Raw genomic sequence first — 20,194 nt, forward strand, 5'->3', positions numbered from 1 at the left:
GTGCGGTGTAATTTGAATATAATGAAGTCTGTTTCTTGTGAGGTTTTCTGTCCTCAGATAAAAAGAGCTACGAAAGCCTGTCTACATATGAAGAGCAGTGATTCTCAGTCCTGGTCCTGGGGACTCAAGGGTGCACGTGTTTGCCTTAGTACTGTACAACTGATTCAAATGATCAACTCATCATCAAGCTTCAAGTGGTATTTATGTATTAATTTGTGATGCTATCCTTGATATGATACTGTTATTGTCACATGTGTGTGCCCATGCATCTATCAATAAAATGTTATCATGATTTGTTGTCAGGGATATTATACTTTAGTAATCCACAATGACCTGGTGATGTAAAAGTCTAATTACATTGTCTTCCAAATTCCTACAGATATCTTCTAACTGGAAATTTCTTCAAAATGATTGCCTACAGATAACGTGTAGGGCACTGCAAGGGGTGACCATGGCCATCTGGGACTGCCTCCTGGAGGAATTCAGGTGTGTGAAGGCTACCTGTGTTCTGCATAACTTCATGAGGATGGACACGAGGACCAGGAGGGGATCTGCAGCTCGCCGCCATGTGCCAGAGGAGAAGTCTGCTGCTCTGCAGGATGTTTCAAGGATGGGGTCCAACAACGCAGCAAGAGAGGCAATCCGTGTGCGGGAGATCTTCACCTCCTACTTCTTCAAAGACGGTGCTGTTCCCTGGCAACACCATAGACTACACTATGCACAACCAAAGGCTCTTTTAAAAGCCATTCACATTGCAATAAGAGTATTCTTCCATTTACTTAGCTATGTCAACTAGTTATTCAATTCCCAGTTTGTCTCCCTTTGGTTTCTAGCTAGCTACACATCCATAGGCATACAGGTATTGTTATCCTCCACTGCACAATAAGCAAGAACATAGCTGGCTACATTATTTCATTTATCTGCATTGCATGGCACATATCAGCAAGGCAAGCTTACAAAATTGTACATTCAATTTGCAGTAAATGCTTTAACCAGCTAGATTCTTTACATCCACTGTTTCACAAGACGACAGCCTGGTTTGCTGGTTGTTTCAGGAGTCCCTAAAACATTAAACAACCAGAATTACAATGTAATACTCATGTCACAACAACCATCAAGCTAGCCAGCTAGCTTGCAAAATCCCCCTTTTTGTAAATTAACTTTATGATAAAAAAATATGCATACCCATTTGTCTCTACATAAACTAACATATTCCTGTCAACTGTACATTTTTTTGCATGATTATTTATGACATTATAATCACTTTTGCTTCCATCCTAGTATTTTTGTTAGCCTCTTTGCTGAAGAAAGTCTCCAGCCTTTGGTGGCATAGCATCAAATTCGTCATGGGAACCACTCGATATGATTGGTCATCGCCCAGCGATCGCCGCTTGTGATTTGCATAAAGTTTGGGAAAGTTTATATTTTTCATCGCCTCCCACGCCAACGTCGCACCGCCCAAAGGTCCCCCGCTTCCCTTCCATCGAAATGAATGGCAAGCGGTGTTTCACCGTGCGGCATCATGTGCTAGTGTATCATGCCTGTCAGTCAAGCTGAGCCACGAGTTGCCGGAGCTCGTTCAGAGGTGACTTTTAAAACTACGTTTTAAATGTTTTTATTAATTTAGAAGCTGCAAATACAATGCTCACTTATTTATTAATTACCATTTTGCTTCCTATGGCGGGCAAGGGAGTTCTGGTTGTCGGACATGCTGGAAATGTGATCTCGCGTTATTGTGTCATTCTCAATACAGTACCAAGATATGAAACGTTGATTTGAACCTTCTGACCAACTAGTAGGTCAGGCGGCGCCCCACTGTCTGATTCATATCGCTTGATTTCTGATGATAGTTGACGATTATATCGATTGATATATGTGGTGATCTGACAACGCCCTGAATTTAAGAACGTGCAGAGCACACCCTCGTAAACGTTTTGTCTCTTGGGTGTGACTCATAACTGGTCTGAAGAATGTGGGCGGAAATAGTAGCCATGCGTTTGCCTGAGCAGTGAACACCTTGTTTTATAGATTTGACAAGACACTAGTCTAAACGTGGACGGCAAATATTCTGTCGTTATATAAATGTATATTTATAAAAAAGTTCAAACATAAGCAAACAATCTATGCGCTCATTAAAAATGTTTTCTATTAGGCATACACGAAAGGCACATAACGTTAAATAGCTACGTGTATTATTATCTTGTAGCTACTCAGTACGTGATAGTTTGACTTTTGTTAATTCTTTATAAAGTGTCTAACGGCTCGCTATTGCAAGAGAGCGACAACTAGTCCGATTACGTGAACAATGTCAATATCACGTGTATGGCTTTTGTACTGTGCTGTACTGGTCCAACTCGGTAAGTGAAAGTAATAACATCTAGACTGGATACGCCTTGCTAGGCTGTATCTGAAAACTCCAATCACATCACATGATGTCGTCAATCGATATATAACTGAGTAACCAATATTTGCACCTTAGAGTTGGCTAGTCTCGTCCACCTACCGGATGACTGATTGATGTTACTACAGGTTAGCAGAGCTACACCCTATGATGCGTCGTAAAAAATAATGTCCGAAGATGTCACACCGTTTCCCCAAACACCACGCAGTGCATCCGTTACAAAGTGAAACCACGGAAAAGAGCTCGCTGTAGATCTTAAATGTATTCAAAGTAATCTTTTTTAAAACCACTTTACACATTGCTGTTTTCCCATCAATATAAATGTTCTGTAGCCTATTATGTATTTGATTTGTTCTACTATATGTTTGCCATGTGTTATGTATTCTAAGTGTTTTCCCCTGCTATTTTGTATGCAATGTTTGATTATGCTAATTCTGCATTCTGCTGTTTCTATTCTGTCTGTTGGGGGAATGGGCTCAGGGAAAGAGGAGAATGACATAATTTGACAGGGTGACAATGAAGAGGTAGAGAGCAGGGTGAAAGATTAAGAGCGAAAGGCCTGAGGCTACAGAGACCAAATGACAGGCCAGGCCACCACTTACACACAGACAATTTAGGAATGATCTACTGTAGGCCTGTATTCACAAAGTGTCTCAGATTAGCATTGCTGGATTTAGGATTACTGATCAGGTACCCCTTGTCCCATGTAAATCAGCAGATGCAGCTGCTATTTCAGCACTGATGACCAGTCCCCTGATTGAGTTATTATTATTATAGGAAAAGGCCAATTTGGTAAATTATAGTGGAGATTATTTATCTTTGTATTAAATTGCTGTGTCCATTAAATGTTATTATTGGGAAGAGCATGGAACGATATAAGGAACTATACAGTGCCTTCGGAAAGTATTCAGACCCCTTGACATTTTCCTAATTTTGTTACATTACTGCCTTATTCTAAAATGTATTAAATTAAACAATTTCCTCAGCAATCTACACACAATAGCCATCATGACAAAAATGAAAACAGGTTTTTAGACATTTTTGCAAATGTATTAAAAACAGAAATACTTTATTTACATAAGTATTCAGACCCTTTGCTATGAGACTTGAAATTGAGCTCAGGTGCATCCTGTTTCTATTGATCATCCATCCTTGAGATGTTTCTACAACTTCATTGGAGTCCACCTGTGGTAAATTCAACTGATTGGACATGATTTGGAAAAGCACACACCTGTCTATATAAGGTCTCACAGTTGACAGGGCATGTCATAGAAAAACCAAGCCATAAGGTCGAAGGAATTGTCAGTAGAGCTCCGAGACAGGATTTTGTCAATGCACAGACCTAAGGAAGGGTACCGCAACATTAAAGTTCCCTAAGAAGACAGTGTCCTCCATCATTCTTAAATGGAAGTAGTTTGGAACCAAGAACCTGATGGTCACTGTGAAAGAGCTCTAGAGTTCCTCTGTGGAGATGGGAGAACCTTCCAGAAAGACAACCATCTCTGCAGCACTCTACCATTCAGGCTTTTTTTGTAGACAGAAGCCACTCCTCAGTAAAAGGTACATGACAGCCTGCTTGGAGTTTGCCAAAAGGCACCTAAAGACTCAGACCATGAGAAACAAGATTCTCTGGTTTGATGAAACCAAGATTGAACTCTTTGGTCTAAATGCCATGCGTCACGTCTGGAGGAAACCTGGCACAATCCCTACGGTGAAGCATGGTGGTCGCAGCATCATGCTGTGGGGATGATTTTCAGCGGCAGGGACTGGGAGACTAGCCAGGATCGAGAGAAAGATGAACGGAGCAAAGTACAGTGAGATCATTGATGAAAACCTGCTCCAGTGTTCTCATGACCTCAGACTGGGGCGAAGGTTCACCTTCCATTAGGGCAACGACCCTAAGCACACAGCCAAAACAACACAGGAATGGCTGAAATTAGCTGTGCAGTGACACTCCCCATCCAACCTGACAGAGCTTGAGAGGATCTACAGAGAAGAATGGGAGAAACTCCCCAAATACAGGTGTGCTAAGCTTGTAGCGTCAACAAAGTACTGAGTAAAGAGTCTGAATACTTAAGTAAATGTTTTTTCAACAATTTCTAAAAACCTGTTTTTGCTTTGTCATAATGGGGTATCGTGTATAGATTGAGGGGGGAAAAACGATTGAATCCATTTTAGAATAAGGCTGTAACGTAACAAAATGTGGAAAAAGTCAAGGGGTCTGAATACTTTCCGAATGCACTGTACAAAAGGCCAACTAATATTCTGTTCTTCCAAAATACAATTTCTTCATATCATAATGATATCATGAACATGACACAGGCCATGGCAAAATGTGTAGAATTGTAGGAAATTAGCTTTAAACTGCAATTTTTTGTCCCATGGCAAAATTAATAGAATTTCATGGCAACCAAATCTCACTTAAGGCCCCCAAAATATTAGGGTCCCTCATAATACCTGGATCACAAGGACTGCAGGGAAAGCACTTGTCCAAGCCGTTAGCTGCATTCATGTAGGTCTGTCCTATACAGGGTATGCAGGACGTGCTGGACTCAAATGTACAGTCCTTGCGGACAACTAAACCTAATAAAATAAAACAAAACATGCCATTACATTGTAAAAGCATTTACAATGTAGTTTATAGTTTGTTAAGGAATTAAACATAGTTTGATATCAATGTAATTTAATTGTGTGAAGTTTAATTTGCATACAATAGAACTAAAATAAATGTATTTTATGTTGTCACGGCCCCTCTGCAGTGCAGGGGCGGTTCCTCCTGCAGGCAGAGGAGGGTCGTTAGTGTTTGGACTCACCTGGGCTTAGGGTATTTAAACTGCTGCTTCACTAATCTCTCTCTGCTCCTCCAGGTATGATCCTGTTTTGTTTGTTCCTTTGTAGTTTTGCATAGTTTTCACTCAGTCATATTCACACACACAGATTCACGCATCCATGTGTGAATGGTGCAGCTGTAGAACTTTGAGGATCTGGGGACCCATGCCAAATATTTTGTCTCCTGAGGGGGAAAAGGTTTTGTGCTCTCTTAACGACTTTCTTGGTGTGTTTGGACCATGATAGTTTGTTGGTGATGTGGACACCAAGGAACTTGAAACTCTCGATACGCTCCACTACAGCCCCGTCAATGTTAATTGGGGCCTGTTTGGCCTGCCTTTTCCTGTAGTCCACGATCAGCTCCTTTGTCTTGCTCACATTGAGGAAGAGGTTGTTCTGGGATGCCTACAAGGCCCTCCCCCGCCCTCTTTCGGCAAATCTGATCATGACTCCATTTTGCTCCTCCCTTCCTATAGGCAGAAACTCAAACAGGAAGTACCCGTGCTAAGGACTATTCAATGCTGGTCAGACATCTGAATCCACCAAGAATCCACCAATCTGAACAATCCAAGATTGTGTGATCAAAACAGACTGGGATATGTTCCAGGTAGCTTCCAAGGATAATATCGACAAATATACTGATACGGTGACTGAGTTTATCAGGAAGTGTATAGCAGATGTTGTACTCACTATATTAAAACCTACCCTAACCAGACCCAGTAGATAGATGGCAGCATTCGCGCAAAACTGAAAGTGCAAACCGCATTTAACCACTCTCAAGGTAACTGGGAATATGGCCGAATACAAACAGTGTAGTTATTCCGTAAGTCAATCAAACAAGCAAAACGTCAGTATAGAGACAAAGTGGAGTTACAATTCAACAGCTCAGACACGATAAGTATGTGGCAGGGTCTACAGACAATCACAGTTTACATACACTAAGTTTAAACAGCGTGGAAAATTCCAGAAAATTATGTTATGGCTTTAGAAGCTTCTGATAGGCTAACTGACATCATTTGAGTCAATTGGAGGTGTACCTGTGGATGTATTTCAAAGCCTACCTTCAAACTCTGTGCCTCTTTGTTTGACATCATGGGAAAATCAAAACAAATCAGCCAAGACCTCAGGGGGAAAAAATTATACCTCCACAAGTCTGGTTCATCCTTGGGAGAAATTTCCAAGGTACCACGTTCATCTGTACAAACAATACTATGCAAGTATAAACATTATGGGATCACCCAGCCGTCATACAGCGCAGCAAGCAGACGCGTTCTGTCTCTTAGAGATGAACGTACTTTGGTGCTAAAAGTGTAAATCAATCCCACAACAAAAGCAAAGGACCATGTGAAGATGTTGGTGGAAACGGGTACAAAAGTATCTATCCAAAGTAAAACGAGTCCTATATCAACATAACCTGAAAGGCCGCTCAGCAAGGAAGAAGCCACTGTTTAAAAAACGCCATAAAAAAGCCAGACTACGGATTGCAACTGCACATGGGGACAAAGATTGTACTTTTTGGAGAAATGTCCTCTGGTCTGATGAAACAACAAAAATAGAACTGTTTGGCCATAATAACCATCATTATGTTTGGAGGAAAAAGGGGAGGCTTGCAAGCCGACGAACACCATCCCAACCATGAAGCACAGGGGTGGCAGCATCATGTTGTGGGGGTGCCTTGCTGCAGGAGGGACTGATGCACTTCACAAAATAGATGGCATCATGAGGAAGGAAAATTATGTGGATATATTGAAGCAACATCTCAAGACATCAGTCAGGAAGTTAAAGCTTGGTCGCAAATGGGTCATCACAAGTGGCCATCACAAAGCCCTGACCTCAATCCCATGGAAAATTTGTGTACAGAACTGAAAAAGTGTGTGCGAGCAAGGAGGCCTACAAACCTGACTCAATTACACCAGCTCTGTCAGGAGGAATGGGCCAAAATTCACCCAACTTATTGTGGGAAGCTTGTGGAAGGCTACCTGAAATGTTTGCCCTAAGTTAAACAATTTAAAGGCAATTCTACCAAATACTAATTGTGTATGTAAACTTCTGACCCACTGGGAATGTGATGAAAGAAATAAAAGCTGAAATAAATTATTCTCTCTCCTGTTATTCTGTCATTTCGCATTCTTAAAATAAAGTGGTGATCCTAACTGACCTAAGTTTTACTAGGATTTAATGTCAGGAATTGTGAAAACTGAGTTTAAATGTATTTGGCTAAGGTGTATGTAAACCTCTGAATTCAACTGTAACTGCACCACCTATCACACTTTCACAAAAACATGAAGATATGGCTAACGGTCAATCAGATTTGTGAACATAATCCCTAGCTGTGTATTGCCGCAAACACTGTTGCTTTTATGGATTTTGTCTTGTTGCTCTTTGTGCTATGTTGCTCTGTCTGTATGCTATGTCTTGCTTGTCCTATGTTGCTCTGCGTGTGCTCACTGCTCAATGATTGTCTGTATTGTTTTTAATAACCTGCCCAGGGACTGCGGTTTTGAAAATTACTTTTACTGAAACATTGATTAATGTGCACTGTCCCTGTAAAAATATACTCAAATCCTCCTTGTCATCTTCATGTTCTGTCTCAAACTGAGCAGGACATCTGTAGTCCTAGTCTGCGCACATAGATGTTGACTCACCTCCTGAAGTTCCACCGTACACAGCACAGTCATTGGTTAGGCAGCACAAAAAGGTTTACATCAGCAAGAGCAGGGGAAGGCCAGGGCTCATGATTGGGAACTCCTATCCATTGCAATGTGTAATGCAGTGTAGCCTAGTTTTATATACACCATCCCAGCAGGGCAAAAACTCAGGAAGTACATTTTCTTTGAAATATCACTTTGCCCTGTGCTTCACTGTGCAAGCTCTTTCTATAGCCTAGGTATATAGCCTATAGTATAGGCTATGGGACATTTGATTGAGACCACACTAGGCACACTTGATATTGCCCAGCAGAGAATCAGGGATGAGGGGCATCATGAGGCACACATGAGAGACTATAATAATCAACTAATTCTCAAACCCTGAGCAATATGACATTTCATCGATTTACAAATTACATGACCCTCCCCTATTCAATTTTATTTAATAAAGACTAAATATATGGGAGTAATGGTAGATAATTGCTTTTCTTTAATTTCTCTATTTTCTAACCCAGACATGATCATACCTGCATCTGGAAACAAGTGTGGCCCTGCAGAGTACAAATCTAACACTGGTCAGTGCTGTCCAATGTGTGGAAAAGGTAAGGGCATCAAGGACTTGTTTACACTACTGTACATAATATACATTTATTTTAGTTCTATTGTATGCAAATTAAACTTCACACAATTAAATTACATTGATATCAAACTATGTTTAATTCCTTAACAAACTATAAACTACATTGTAAATGCTTTTACAATGTAATGGCATGTTTTGTTTTATTTMATTAGGTTTAGTTGTCCGCAAGGACTGTACATTTGAGTCCAGCACGTCCTGCATACCCTGTATAGGACAGACCTACATGAATGCAGCTAACGGCTTGGACAAGTGCTTTCCCTGCAGTCCTTGTGATCCAGGTATTATGAGGGACCCTAATATTTTGGGGGCCTTAAGTGAGATTTGGTTGCCATGAAATTCTATTKATTTTGCCATGGGACAAAAAATTGCAGTTTAAAGCTAATTTCCTACAATTCTACACATTTTGCCATGGCCTGTGTCATGTTCATGATATCATTATGATATGAAGAAATTGTATTTTGGAAGAACAGAATATTAGTTGGCCTTTTGTACAGGGCATTCGGAAAGTATTCAGACGCCTTGACCTTTTCCACATTTTGTTACGCCTTATTCTAAAATGGATTCAATCGTTTTTCCCCCCCTCATCAATCTACACACGATACCCCATTATGACAAAGCAAAAACAGGTTTTTAGAAATTGTTGAAAAAACATTTACTTAAGTATTCAGACTCTTTACTCAGTACTTTGTTGACGCTACAAGCTTAGCACACCTGTATTTGGGGAGTTTCTCCCATTCTTCTCTGTAGATCCTCTCAAGCTCTGTCAGGTTGGATGGGGAGTGTCACTGCACAGCTAATTTCAGCCATTCCTGTGTTGTTTTGGCTGTGTGCTTAGGGTCGTTGTCCTAATGGAAGGTGAACCTTCGCCCCAGTCTGAGGTCATGAGAACACTGGAGCAGGTTTTCATCAATGATCTCACTGTACTTTGCTCCGTTCATCTTTCCCTCGATCCTGACTAGTCTCCCAGTCCCTGCCGCTGAAAAGCATCCCCACAGCATGATGCTGCGACCACCATGCTTCACCGTAGGGATTGTGCCAGGTTTCCTCCAGACGTGACGCATGGCATTCAGACCAAAGAGTTCAATCTTGGTTTCATCAGACCAGAGAATCTTGTTTCTCATGGTCTGAGAGTCCTTTAGGTGCCTTTTGGCAATCTCCAAGCAGGCTGTCATGTACCTTTTACTGAGGAATGGCTTCCGTCTGGCCACTCTACCATAAAGGCCTGATTGGATGAGTGCTGCAGAGATTGTTGTCTTTCTGGAAGGTTCTCCCATCTCCACAGAGGAATTCTGGAGCTCTGTCAGTGACCATTGGATTCTTGGTCACCTCCCTGACCAAGACTCTTCTCCCCTGATTGCTCAGTTTGCCCGGGTGGCCAGCTCTAGGAAGAGTCTTGGTGGTTCCAAAGTTCTTCCATTTAAAGAATGATGGAGGCCACTGTTCTTGGGACCTTCAATGGCGCAGAAATGTTTTGGTACCCTTCCCCAGATCTGTGCCTCGACACAATCCTGTCTCGGAGCTCTATGAACAATTCCTTTGACCTCATGGCTTGGTTTTTGCTCTGACATGCACTGCCAACTGTGGGACCTTATATAGACAGGTGTGTGCGCCTTTCCTAATCCTGTACAATCAATTGAATTTACCACAGGTGGACTCCAATCAAGTTGTAGAAACATCTCAAGGGTGTCTAAAAACCTGTTATTGCTTTGTTATTATGGGGTATTGTGTGTAGATTGAGGATTTTGTATTTATTTAATCAATTTATTTAATCCATAAGGCTGTAACATAACAAAATGTTGAAAAATTGGAAGGGGTCTGAATACTTTCCGAAGGCACTGTATGTTATCTGGCTGGCTATGCTCCATACCATAGGCTTTAGGCTTGTTCATTTAGCTGACAAGATATGCTTATACGTCCCATGCTATTGTTTTAGATTTATATTATTTTATAGTAAGAAGAATTTAATTGATCTTAGCTGAATAAAATGGAATGAATCATTTTCCCATTCCGGAGAGAGTGTGCATATGAAGTGGCTATGTTGAGCGTAAAAGTGATAATTTGAAACAGATTAGTTGTGATATGTAATGGCCCATTATCAAATGGGAAGGAACAGGGGCAGTAGGAAAAAATCTATGTACTCCAGTAATGAATGGAGGCCGTGCACTTTCCCGCAGGTCTGTTTTTCAATGATAACTGCTAGGCTACTTTGGTTTTATAGCGGAGCTGTGTTTAATATGAGCAGCTAAGAAATACATATAATAACACTTATTTCACTCCACACATCAACCACTGTGAGGAGCATGCAGGCTCTCGCTGTGTAACAGGTGATATTCCGCCCAAACTCTGTATTCCAGGGGCTCTCTAACCCTGTTCCTGCTGCTACCCAGTGTTTAATTTGGGAAACCAAGTGACATCTTTTCAGGAACGTCGATAGTAACATGTTTTTGCAACAAAACATATTTCACTAAAACTGTTGACAGCCCCTCTTCACGCTGGAGAAAAAAATGAAGGATAGGAGATGGAAAAGCACAAGATATTCAGTCGCTAAAGCTAATGTGTCAGCCTATTAATTATACTAAATAAAAATATAAAATGCAACCTGCAACAATTTAAATGATTATAGGGGGACAATATATTTTTTAAACCTTTATTTAACTAGGCAAGTCATTTAAGAACAAATTCTTATTTTACAATGACGGCCTACCCAGACCAAACCCTCCCCTAACCCGGACCAAGCTGGGCCAATTATGCACCACCCTATGGGACTCCCAATCACCGCCGGTTGTGATACAGCCCAGGATTGAACCAGGGTCATTAGGACCTGATGGTCATTAACATATTGGATACTACCAAAGCATGTCCAGAGTGCATTGAAGGAGATTACCATGACTCAATGATCATGTGGAATTTGACTGCAGTCATGACTCATGACTGCCGATGTGGCGTTAATACACAACAGCCCTAACTGCAGTAGGTTACACTACACAGTACTGCAGTCAGTTATATTTTGTATTTTTTGGTGGGTTGGGGGCCCCCATAGCGGCTTAGGACCCTAAGTGACCGCTTATGTACTTATGCCTCGAGCCGGCCCTGTGTCCAAGCCTCTTTGTGATGATTCTTTAGACTAAATCTTTTTTATGTCACCAGTGAACTTGCATGTAATTTTCTCGTCAATGCTAAACAACCAGAATGTATCACAGAAATGTTGCAAAACATGGTATGCAAGTTCAAAACCATGAGACAAACCACATCTCAGGATATTAGACACAAGGAGGCATTAAAGAGCTGAAATCGGAATAATGTGTGTCATGCACCCATTTTTGTGAGGGTAATTAATTAATTAAATCCAATTTTAATTATTTTGGTATAAAAAATATGTTTAAAACATTTTCTAATCATATAAATTGTAAAAACAAATGTGGGCCCTTCAATTGGATGAGCATGACCCCTCTGCTCTCAACGTCTTTGATTGTCATCATGCAAGAGTTTTGGCTGAATGTCATTAACCACATTTCCATCCAGTTTTTATGTGAGTAAAATCATACAGAATTTTTAAAAATCCCGAAAGCTGTGATGGAAACAGGAAGTTTCGGTACAATTTTATAAATATTGACATATAATTTGTGTGTTCGACATGGTGGGATCTTTTTGTGTCTGTAAAATTCAATATAAAAACCATCATATTGAAGTAAACTTGGAGTCACGTGATGATATGGTGTGTGGTCCTCCCACTACGACTTGGGAAAGCATGCAGTTTATACAGATGAAATAAGTTATGATGAACCTCACAGGGTGGTGAAAGTGCATAGTGATCTTGATGCTCCTTTCCAATAAATATTGAGGGTCTGATTCTGGTGACATGATGATCAACGCTTGACTGCTGTTTGGAAAATACAAATATTCTCGCTCTTATCCATAATAATCTCATTATGTAGACCAGCCTACCTGCACAGCCTTCCTGCACTGTATCTGCGAGCTGTAGCTAGAGCGCAAGTGTGAAGACCAGAGAAGGCACATTTGCTATTTAACGCAACAGTTTTTGTGACGAAGCTATTGGTAGAGTTGAAAATGTGATGGAAACCCATTCAACTTTATATTTTTATTCAGTACATAAAAACAAAAAAATAAACATTTTGTGTGCACTACATCATCAAGCACTGATTTATCTGCAACAAGTCCGTTTTTTGGTGGAAACACTACTGGTGGGAAAATGCGCATATTTGCTTTATGCAGATTTTATAATATTCACATGAAAATCTATTTCCAATTCAATGGAAACCTAGCTAATGAGGCTTGTACACAATATCTGCATGTTTTCTTTGTTTATTCATTAGGATCTTCTTCAGGCTAGTTTCCCAAGACTCCTTTCAGTTCATGCACCGCATAAGGCAAATCCTTGCAATAAAAAGAGTCCCCTGTAATCTTCCTTACTTTTATCTTTTCCAGGACACGGTCTGTTCAATTTGGTGACGTGTACTACTACAAGTAACTCTATTTGTCATGTTCTAAATGGATATTATTGTACCAGCTTCTTAGCTGGCAACGAGTGCACCTTTGCGCTAAGACAAACACTTTGCTCACCTGGACAGAGAGTTAAAGTACCGGGTATGTGTGTATATATATATATATATATATAGTATGAAGTGAAGTTAATAAAATACCCTTATTTTTCATTTTCATAACTGTTATTGTCAATAGGAATTACTCACAGCATATTACATGTTAATCTATGTTATTCCTGTGCAGGAACAAAGACAACAGATACCATGTGTGAGGAGTGTCAGCATGGCTTTTACTCACAACATGGTGTGAACTGCACTGCTTGGACTGAGTAGGTTTTGGCTGGTTTCATTCCTATTTGTTAGAGACATTGACAATGGCTAGTTTCTTCTGGATGACTACGCAAAAATATGGGATTTTAAGCCTTGTTCACACTGCAGGCCTTAATGCTTAAATCAGTTTTGTTTTTCAAATCCGTTTTGGAATACTGACTGTCCAAACTGTAAGTTACAAGTGACCAAGTCGGATGTGTGTGTGTTCAGACAGCAGTKATTTGCTGACATGGCTAGCTAGTCGTCATCGTAATGACGGGTGTGTGCACACTGCGCAGTGGTGTAGTCTGATTGGTAGTGGTGCTCCTGCTTCCCATCACTCAGATGTTATGTAGCAAGTTATATAGGTGACAACAATGCCTGCCATGGAAGTTTCCCAGTTGCTTTGAATGTTTAAAATCATAGTGTATAAACACTTTTAAAGCCTCAAAAGGAAAAGATGATCCAACTTTCAAAACAAATCCTTTTTGGTTAGCCACAGCAGTTAACTAGCTAGCTGTTTAACTTTCTAGCACATTTGTTTGTGAACAATTAACAAACTATTTAGCTACCACATATTCATGTCAAACTGTCAACAGAGTAGCTAAGCAACAAAATATGCCAAATAAGTCGTCTAAAAACCACTTGAGGGCATTATAACTCAGAGTTGACTATTCAGACATGTCGCATGGCCTGGGAATCAGATTTGAATCTGACCACAAACCAACTACAATCAAGCCGATTGTGGCTTAAAATCTCTAATTCCATGTGCTTTTTTGGTTGTTCAGACTGCAAAAAATAAATAAAACGGATTCGGATATGCAAAAAAATTTGATTTGAGTCACTTCAAACTGCCAATGTGAACAAGGCTTTATAATCAATAACAATAATTGATTTACTTCAAGAATACATTAGATTGACGTCAATACTGGTTAATTTGGCTTAGTTGGTAAAGCATGGCGCTTGCAATGCCAGGGTTGTGGGTTCGATTCCCATGGGGGAACAGTAGGGGGGGGGAAATTATGAAAATGTATGCACTCACTACTAAGTCGCTCTGGATAAGAGCGTCTGCTAAACGACGTAAATGTACTGTATTAGGGAAACACTGCATTTAACAATTGTTATGAGGATGATCAATAATATCATTGTTACCTAATCATTTAAATCACTTTTTAAATGCCCAAATTAAGGAATAGTGACAACATTTTTATTTGAGAAACATTTGTAATATATTGAAATGAAATGCCTCTAGCCTTTACACTCACCGATATTATCGTTTGGCCTTCATAGATTTTTCTGTAAAAAAAATAAAATAAATTATATACATTTGAAACAATGTTTGATGATCGCTAATATGATAATGGTTCAACTGACTTGGACAACTTTTATTTGTTCACCTTTTAGTTGTAAAGCCATTGGACAATACAAGATTGAAGATGGAAGTCAAACAAGAGATGTTGTTTGCAGAAAATCTGCGGAATCTCTAAGGAATAGAGTCATGGTCTTAGTTCCATCTTCAGTTTTCCTTTTTGTAGTCATTATTTTTGGTTATTTGTATGTAACTGAAGGTTAGTCTTTCATTCTTTATTACCATGTTCGGTTCCTTCTGCATTTCTGTGTACTACATAATTAAGTTAATGAGTGGGTTTTGCCTTGCTCCTAACAATTGGATAACTTTTTGATTTGTTTTCAGGTAAAGAAACTAAAGGTTAGTTTAACATGTTCTACCCTTCTCCCCACATACTGTACACTACTGACCCTCACACTTTTCTAACATCATTTATTACTTATAGATCTAGGCTATTAACTTTGCATTACTTAGTTAACCCAATTGGTTTTGCTATGTTTTCAGGAAATGAACTATCTCCTAAGGTAAATTTCTATATTTTTGAGTTCCTTTCAAATGTAGGCTATTCTTAATCTAAGATTTGACTTATGAACCATGTACAGCACTGTAGCAATTGTAGGTTTCTTAGGTGGAATATCATTTAATTGTAGTAGTACTGTAGTAGTTTTCCATATTATGCACATTGCAGTAACTACACTGAATCATGAATGACTGAAATAATTTGAATGTCATAGTAAAGGCATGATTAGTGATTGTACTTAATCAGGGCTGCCCAACTCTCTTCCTGGAGATCTATGGTTCTGTGGGTTTTCAGTCCAACCCTAATTTAACACATGATTCTACTAATTAGCTGTTCAACAAGACCTTAAATAGCTGAATCAGATATGCTAAATTAGGGTTGGACTGAAAACCTACAGGACAGGAGATCTCCAGGAAGAGGGTTGGGCAGCCCTGTACTAAATCTTTAATTGGCATAGTGCAGCGATTCTCAACTGGTGGGTCGCGACCCAAATAGGTTTTGAATGTGTCTCGTGTGTAAGAAAATCAAGAGAAAAAAAATATATATACATACAGTGCATTTGGAAAGTATTCAGACCCCTTGACTTTTTCCACATTTTGTAATGTTACAGCCTTATTCTAAAATTGAAGAGAAAAATAAGAATTTAATCAATCTATACACAATACCCCATTATGACAAAGCGAAACAAGTTTAGATTTTCTTTGTAAAACTGAAATACCTTATTCAGACCCTTTACTATGAGACTTGAAATTGAGCTCAGGTGGATCCTGTTTCCAATGATCATCCTTGAGATGTTTCTACAACTTGGAGTCCACCTGTGGTAAATTCAATTGATTGGACAAGATTTGGAAAGGCACACACCTCCCTTTTTATAAGGTCCCACAGTTGACAGTGCATGTCAGAAACCAAGCAATGAGGTCAAAGGAATTGTCCGTAGAGCTCCGAGACGGGATTGTGTCGAGGCACAGATCTGGGGAAGGGTACCAAACCATTTCTGGAGCATTGAAGGTCCCCAAGAATACAGGGGCCTCCATCATTCTTAAATAATTGAAGTTTGGAACCACCAAGACTCTACCAAGAGCTGGCCGCCCAGCCAAACTGAGCAATCAGGGGTGAAGGGCCTTGGTCAGGGAGGTGACCAAGAACCCAATGGTCACTCTGACAGAGCTCTAGAGTTCCTCTGTGGAGATGGGAGAACCTTCCAGAAGGACAACCATCTCTGCAGCAGACCTTTATCAGACCTTTATGGTAGAGTGGCCAGACGGAGGCCACACAAGGCCCTTTTCCTCCGATTGTTCAGTTTGGCTGGGCGGCCAGCTCTAAGAAGTGTCAGGCGGTTCCACACTTCTTCCATTTAAGAATGCTGGAGGCCACTGTGATCTTGGCAAATTACAATGTTGCAGACATTTTTTGGTACCCTAATCCCAAATCTGTGCTTCAACACAATCCTGTCTCGGAGCTCTACGGACAATTCCTTCGACCTCAGTGCTTGGGTTTTGCTTTGACATGCACTGTCAACTGTGGGACCTTATATAGACAGGTGTGCCTTTCCTAATCATGTACAATCAATTGAATTTACCACAGGTGGACTCCAAACAAGTTGTAGAAACATCAAGGATGGTCAATGGAACAGGATGCCCATTTGCTCAATTTCGAGTCTCATAGAAAAGGGTTTGAATACTTACAGTTGAAGTCGGAAGTTTACATACACTTAGGTTGTAGTCATTGAAACTCGTTTTTCAACCACCCCACAAATTTCTTGTTAACGAACTATAGTTTTGGCAAGTCGGTTAGGACATCTACTTTGTGCATGACACAAGTAATATTTCCAACAATTGTTTACAGACAGATTAATTCACTGTATCACAATTCCAGTGGGTCAGAAGTTTACATACACTAAATTGACTGTGCCTTTAAACAGCTTGGAAAATTCCAGAAAATTATGTCATAGCTTTAGAAGCTTCTGTTAGGCTAATTGACATAATTTGAGTCAATTGGAGGTGTACCTGTGGGTGTATTTCAAGGCCTACCTTCAAACTCAGTGCCTCTTTGCTTGACATCATGGGAAAATCAAAAGAATCAGCCAAGACCTCAGAAAAACAATTGTAGACCTCCACAAGTCTGGTTCATCCTTGGGCGCAATTCCAAACGCCTGAAGGTACCACGTTCTCTGTACAAACAATGTACGCAAGTATAAACACCATGGGACCCGCAGCCGTCGTACCGCTCAGGAAGGAGATGCGATCTTCTTCTTCTAGAGATGAACGTACTTTGGTGCGAAAAGTGCAAATCAATCCCAGAACAACAGCAAAGGACCTTGTGAAGATGCTGGAGGAAACGGCTACAAAAGTACCTATATCCACAGTAAAACGAGTCCTATATCGACATAACCCGAAAGGCCGCTCAGAAAGGAAGAAGCCACTGCTCCTAAACCGCCATAAAGCCAGACTACGGTTTGCAATGGCACATGGGGACAAAGATTGTACTTTTTGGAGAAATGTCCTTTGGTCTGATGAAACAAAAATAGAACTGTTTGGCCATAATGACCATCGTTATGTTTGGAGGAACTTCACAAAATAATGGCATCATGAGGAAGGAAAAGTATATGGATATATTGAAGCAACATCTCAAGACATCAGTCAGGAAGTTAAAGCTTTGTCGCAAATGGCTCTTCCAAATGGACAATGACCCCAAGTATACTTCCAAAGTTGTGGCAAAATGGCTTAAGGACAACAAAGTCAAGGTATTGGAGTGGCCATCACAAAGCCCTGACATCAATCCTATAGAAAAGAACCGAAAGAGTGTGTAAGCAAGGAGGCCTACAAACCTGACTCAGTTACACCAGCTGTCAGGAGGAATAGGCCAAAATGTACCCAACTTATTGTGGGAAACTTGTGGAAGGCTACCCAAAACGTTTGACCCAAGTTAAACAATTTATAGGCAATGCTACCAAATACTAATTGGTAGCAATACTAACTAACTTCTGACCCATTGAATGTGATGAAAGAATTAAAAGCTGAAATAAAGCATTCTCTCCACTATTATTCTGACATTTCACATTCTTAAAATAAAGTGGTGATCCTAACTGACCTAATTTTTACTAGGATTAAATGTCAGGAATTGTGAAAAACTGAGTTTAAATGTATTTGGCTAAGGTGTATGTAAATTTCCGACTTCAACTGTGTGTATGTGTATATATATATATATACGTACACACACACACACGCCAGTCTGAATTGACACAATTTAAGGTAGAAATTAAGGATTTAAAAAATATATATAATTTAATCTCTGAACCTTTTATTCAAACACAGTATTTTTAATATAGAGCTATTAGCAGTGCTATGTTGGTTGATTTTCTGTCTCAAACCAGTGAGTTTATTAATAGTTCTTCATCAAGAATATGGCCAAAATGAAATTATTGAAAGAGGTGGGAATATTGTTCCCTCGTAATGTAATTTCTACATTTACTATCAATATAGCATCATAAATAGTTTCCAGATTTTTTTGGGGGCGATGCGAATATTGGCTGACACAACCTGGTTCAATATGGGTCCCGAGGCAAATCCAGTTGAAAATCACTTCCATAGTGCAACTTGTACCAAATGTATTTTATAGCAATGGCTAATGAATTATATGTATATTGTAGCTTCCTGTAGAGGAAACCGGTTTTCACGAACGTTCACTGTAAGTTAAACATTTGCCTTTTTCCAAATGATAATGTTAATGCTCACAATAGTATGCATAAAAGTAACAAATCATTAATATTTTGAAATTAACAGAGTGGCGGACGAAGAGCTTCATAGTGGAAACTATACCTCAACTGTGACAACTGGCCAAGGACGACAGAGCAAGGACTCTGACGAGGAATATTGACCAGATCATTTTAAAACCTAATTGGCTACAGTTTATTCAGATAGTATTCAGACCCCTCCAACCTTTTCCACATTTTTTTATGTTACAGCCTTCTTAAATGTATTCAAAAAAAAAAATCCCCCCTCACCAATACACAATTGCAAAAATATGTTTTTGGACATTTTTGCAAATGTATGAAATAAAAACCTGGAAATAATCACATTTTCACAAGAATTCAGACCCTTTACTCAGTACTTTGTTGAAGATCCTTTGGTAGTGATTGCAGCCTTGAGTCTTCTTGGGTATGACGCTACAACACATATGTCAGAGTCAAGGCCCGCGGGCCACATCCGGCCCGCGAGAAGGTTTTTTACGGCCCCTGGGATGATCTTGATTTATTATTAGAACCGGCCGCGACCGCAGCAAGGGCAGCCCGCAGATCTTTTACACGCACCAATACTACATTTCCACAATGCAACGGTGACGCACCGAGCAGTAGGCTGTTCATTTCAATATTTATTGGCACAGCAGTCGTCAGCATCACAGTAAATTAACTTTCAGATACCCATCAAAATGGCAAAACGGAAGGTGGACACTGAGAACCGGGGTTTCAAACAAGGTGGGAGTCGGAGTATATGTTCACGGAGGTAGCTGGAAAACCTGTTGTGTCTTCTGTGTGGAGAAAGTGTGGGGTATCGAAAGAGTATAATCTGAGACGACATTATGACAGAAACACGCGGACAAAAACAAGAATATGGACATGGAACAAGGCTACAAAAGGCAGAGGAATTAAAACGAGGCCTCAAATCTCGAGGCTCTGTTCAAAAAAGCCAAATCACAAGGCCAGGCTGCTGTCAAGGCCAGTTTTATTTTGGCAGAAGAGATCGCTAAATCAGCCCGGCCATTTACGGAGGGGGACTCCAGCCTAAGCGTGACAGAGGAGTTTTTGGCTTTACGTCATGCATGGCACAACTACGGGGCATGATTTGTATGAAGAGGTGTCAAGATGTGTAAATGAGATGGAGCTGCCTTGGGAAAAACTCGTGTTGACAACCCGGAGCACTGCGATGTGTGGACACAGAGCGGACTGGTGGCGAAGATACGGGAAAAGATGCAAGAGGAAAACGCGACAGGTGAGCTGA

The 20,194-nt window shown here is 40.2% G+C and overlaps 1 protein-coding gene across 2 annotated transcripts; it reads left to right on the forward strand.

The window, feature by feature from the left end:
* The first annotated feature begins 1,448 nt into the window (after positions 1–1,448).
* Positions 1,449–19,453, forward strand: LOC112074474 (tumor necrosis factor receptor superfamily member 14-like). 2 transcript variants are annotated; one of them, XM_070440549.1, is made up of 10 exons: positions 1,449–1,585; positions 8,394–8,480; positions 8,671–8,796; positions 12,965–13,123; positions 13,265–13,349; positions 14,734–14,897; positions 15,023–15,037; positions 15,182–15,201; positions 18,847–18,884; positions 18,980–19,453. In XM_070440549.1, exons 2-10 carry the CDS (start codon positions 8,396–8,398, stop codon positions 19,071–19,073), a joined length of 786 nt encoding a protein of 261 aa, XP_070296650.1. In that variant the 5' UTR covers positions 1,449–1,585; positions 8,394–8,395; the 3' UTR covers positions 19,074–19,453. The 2 variants fall into 2 exon arrangements, with proteins under 2 accessions (XP_070296650.1, XP_023997411.1); XM_024141643.2 differs by lacking the exon at positions 1,449–1,585 and adding an exon at positions 2,201–2,357.
* The last annotated feature ends 741 nt before the right edge of the window (positions 19,454–20,194 follow it).

This window comes from Salvelinus sp. IW2-2015, unplaced genomic scaffold (assembly GCF_002910315.2).
Source record: "Salvelinus sp. IW2-2015 unplaced genomic scaffold, ASM291031v2 Un_scaffold2647, whole genome shotgun sequence".
In the NCBI taxonomy this organism is placed as follows: domain Eukaryota; kingdom Metazoa; phylum Chordata; class Actinopteri; order Salmoniformes; family Salmonidae; genus Salvelinus; species Salvelinus sp. IW2-2015.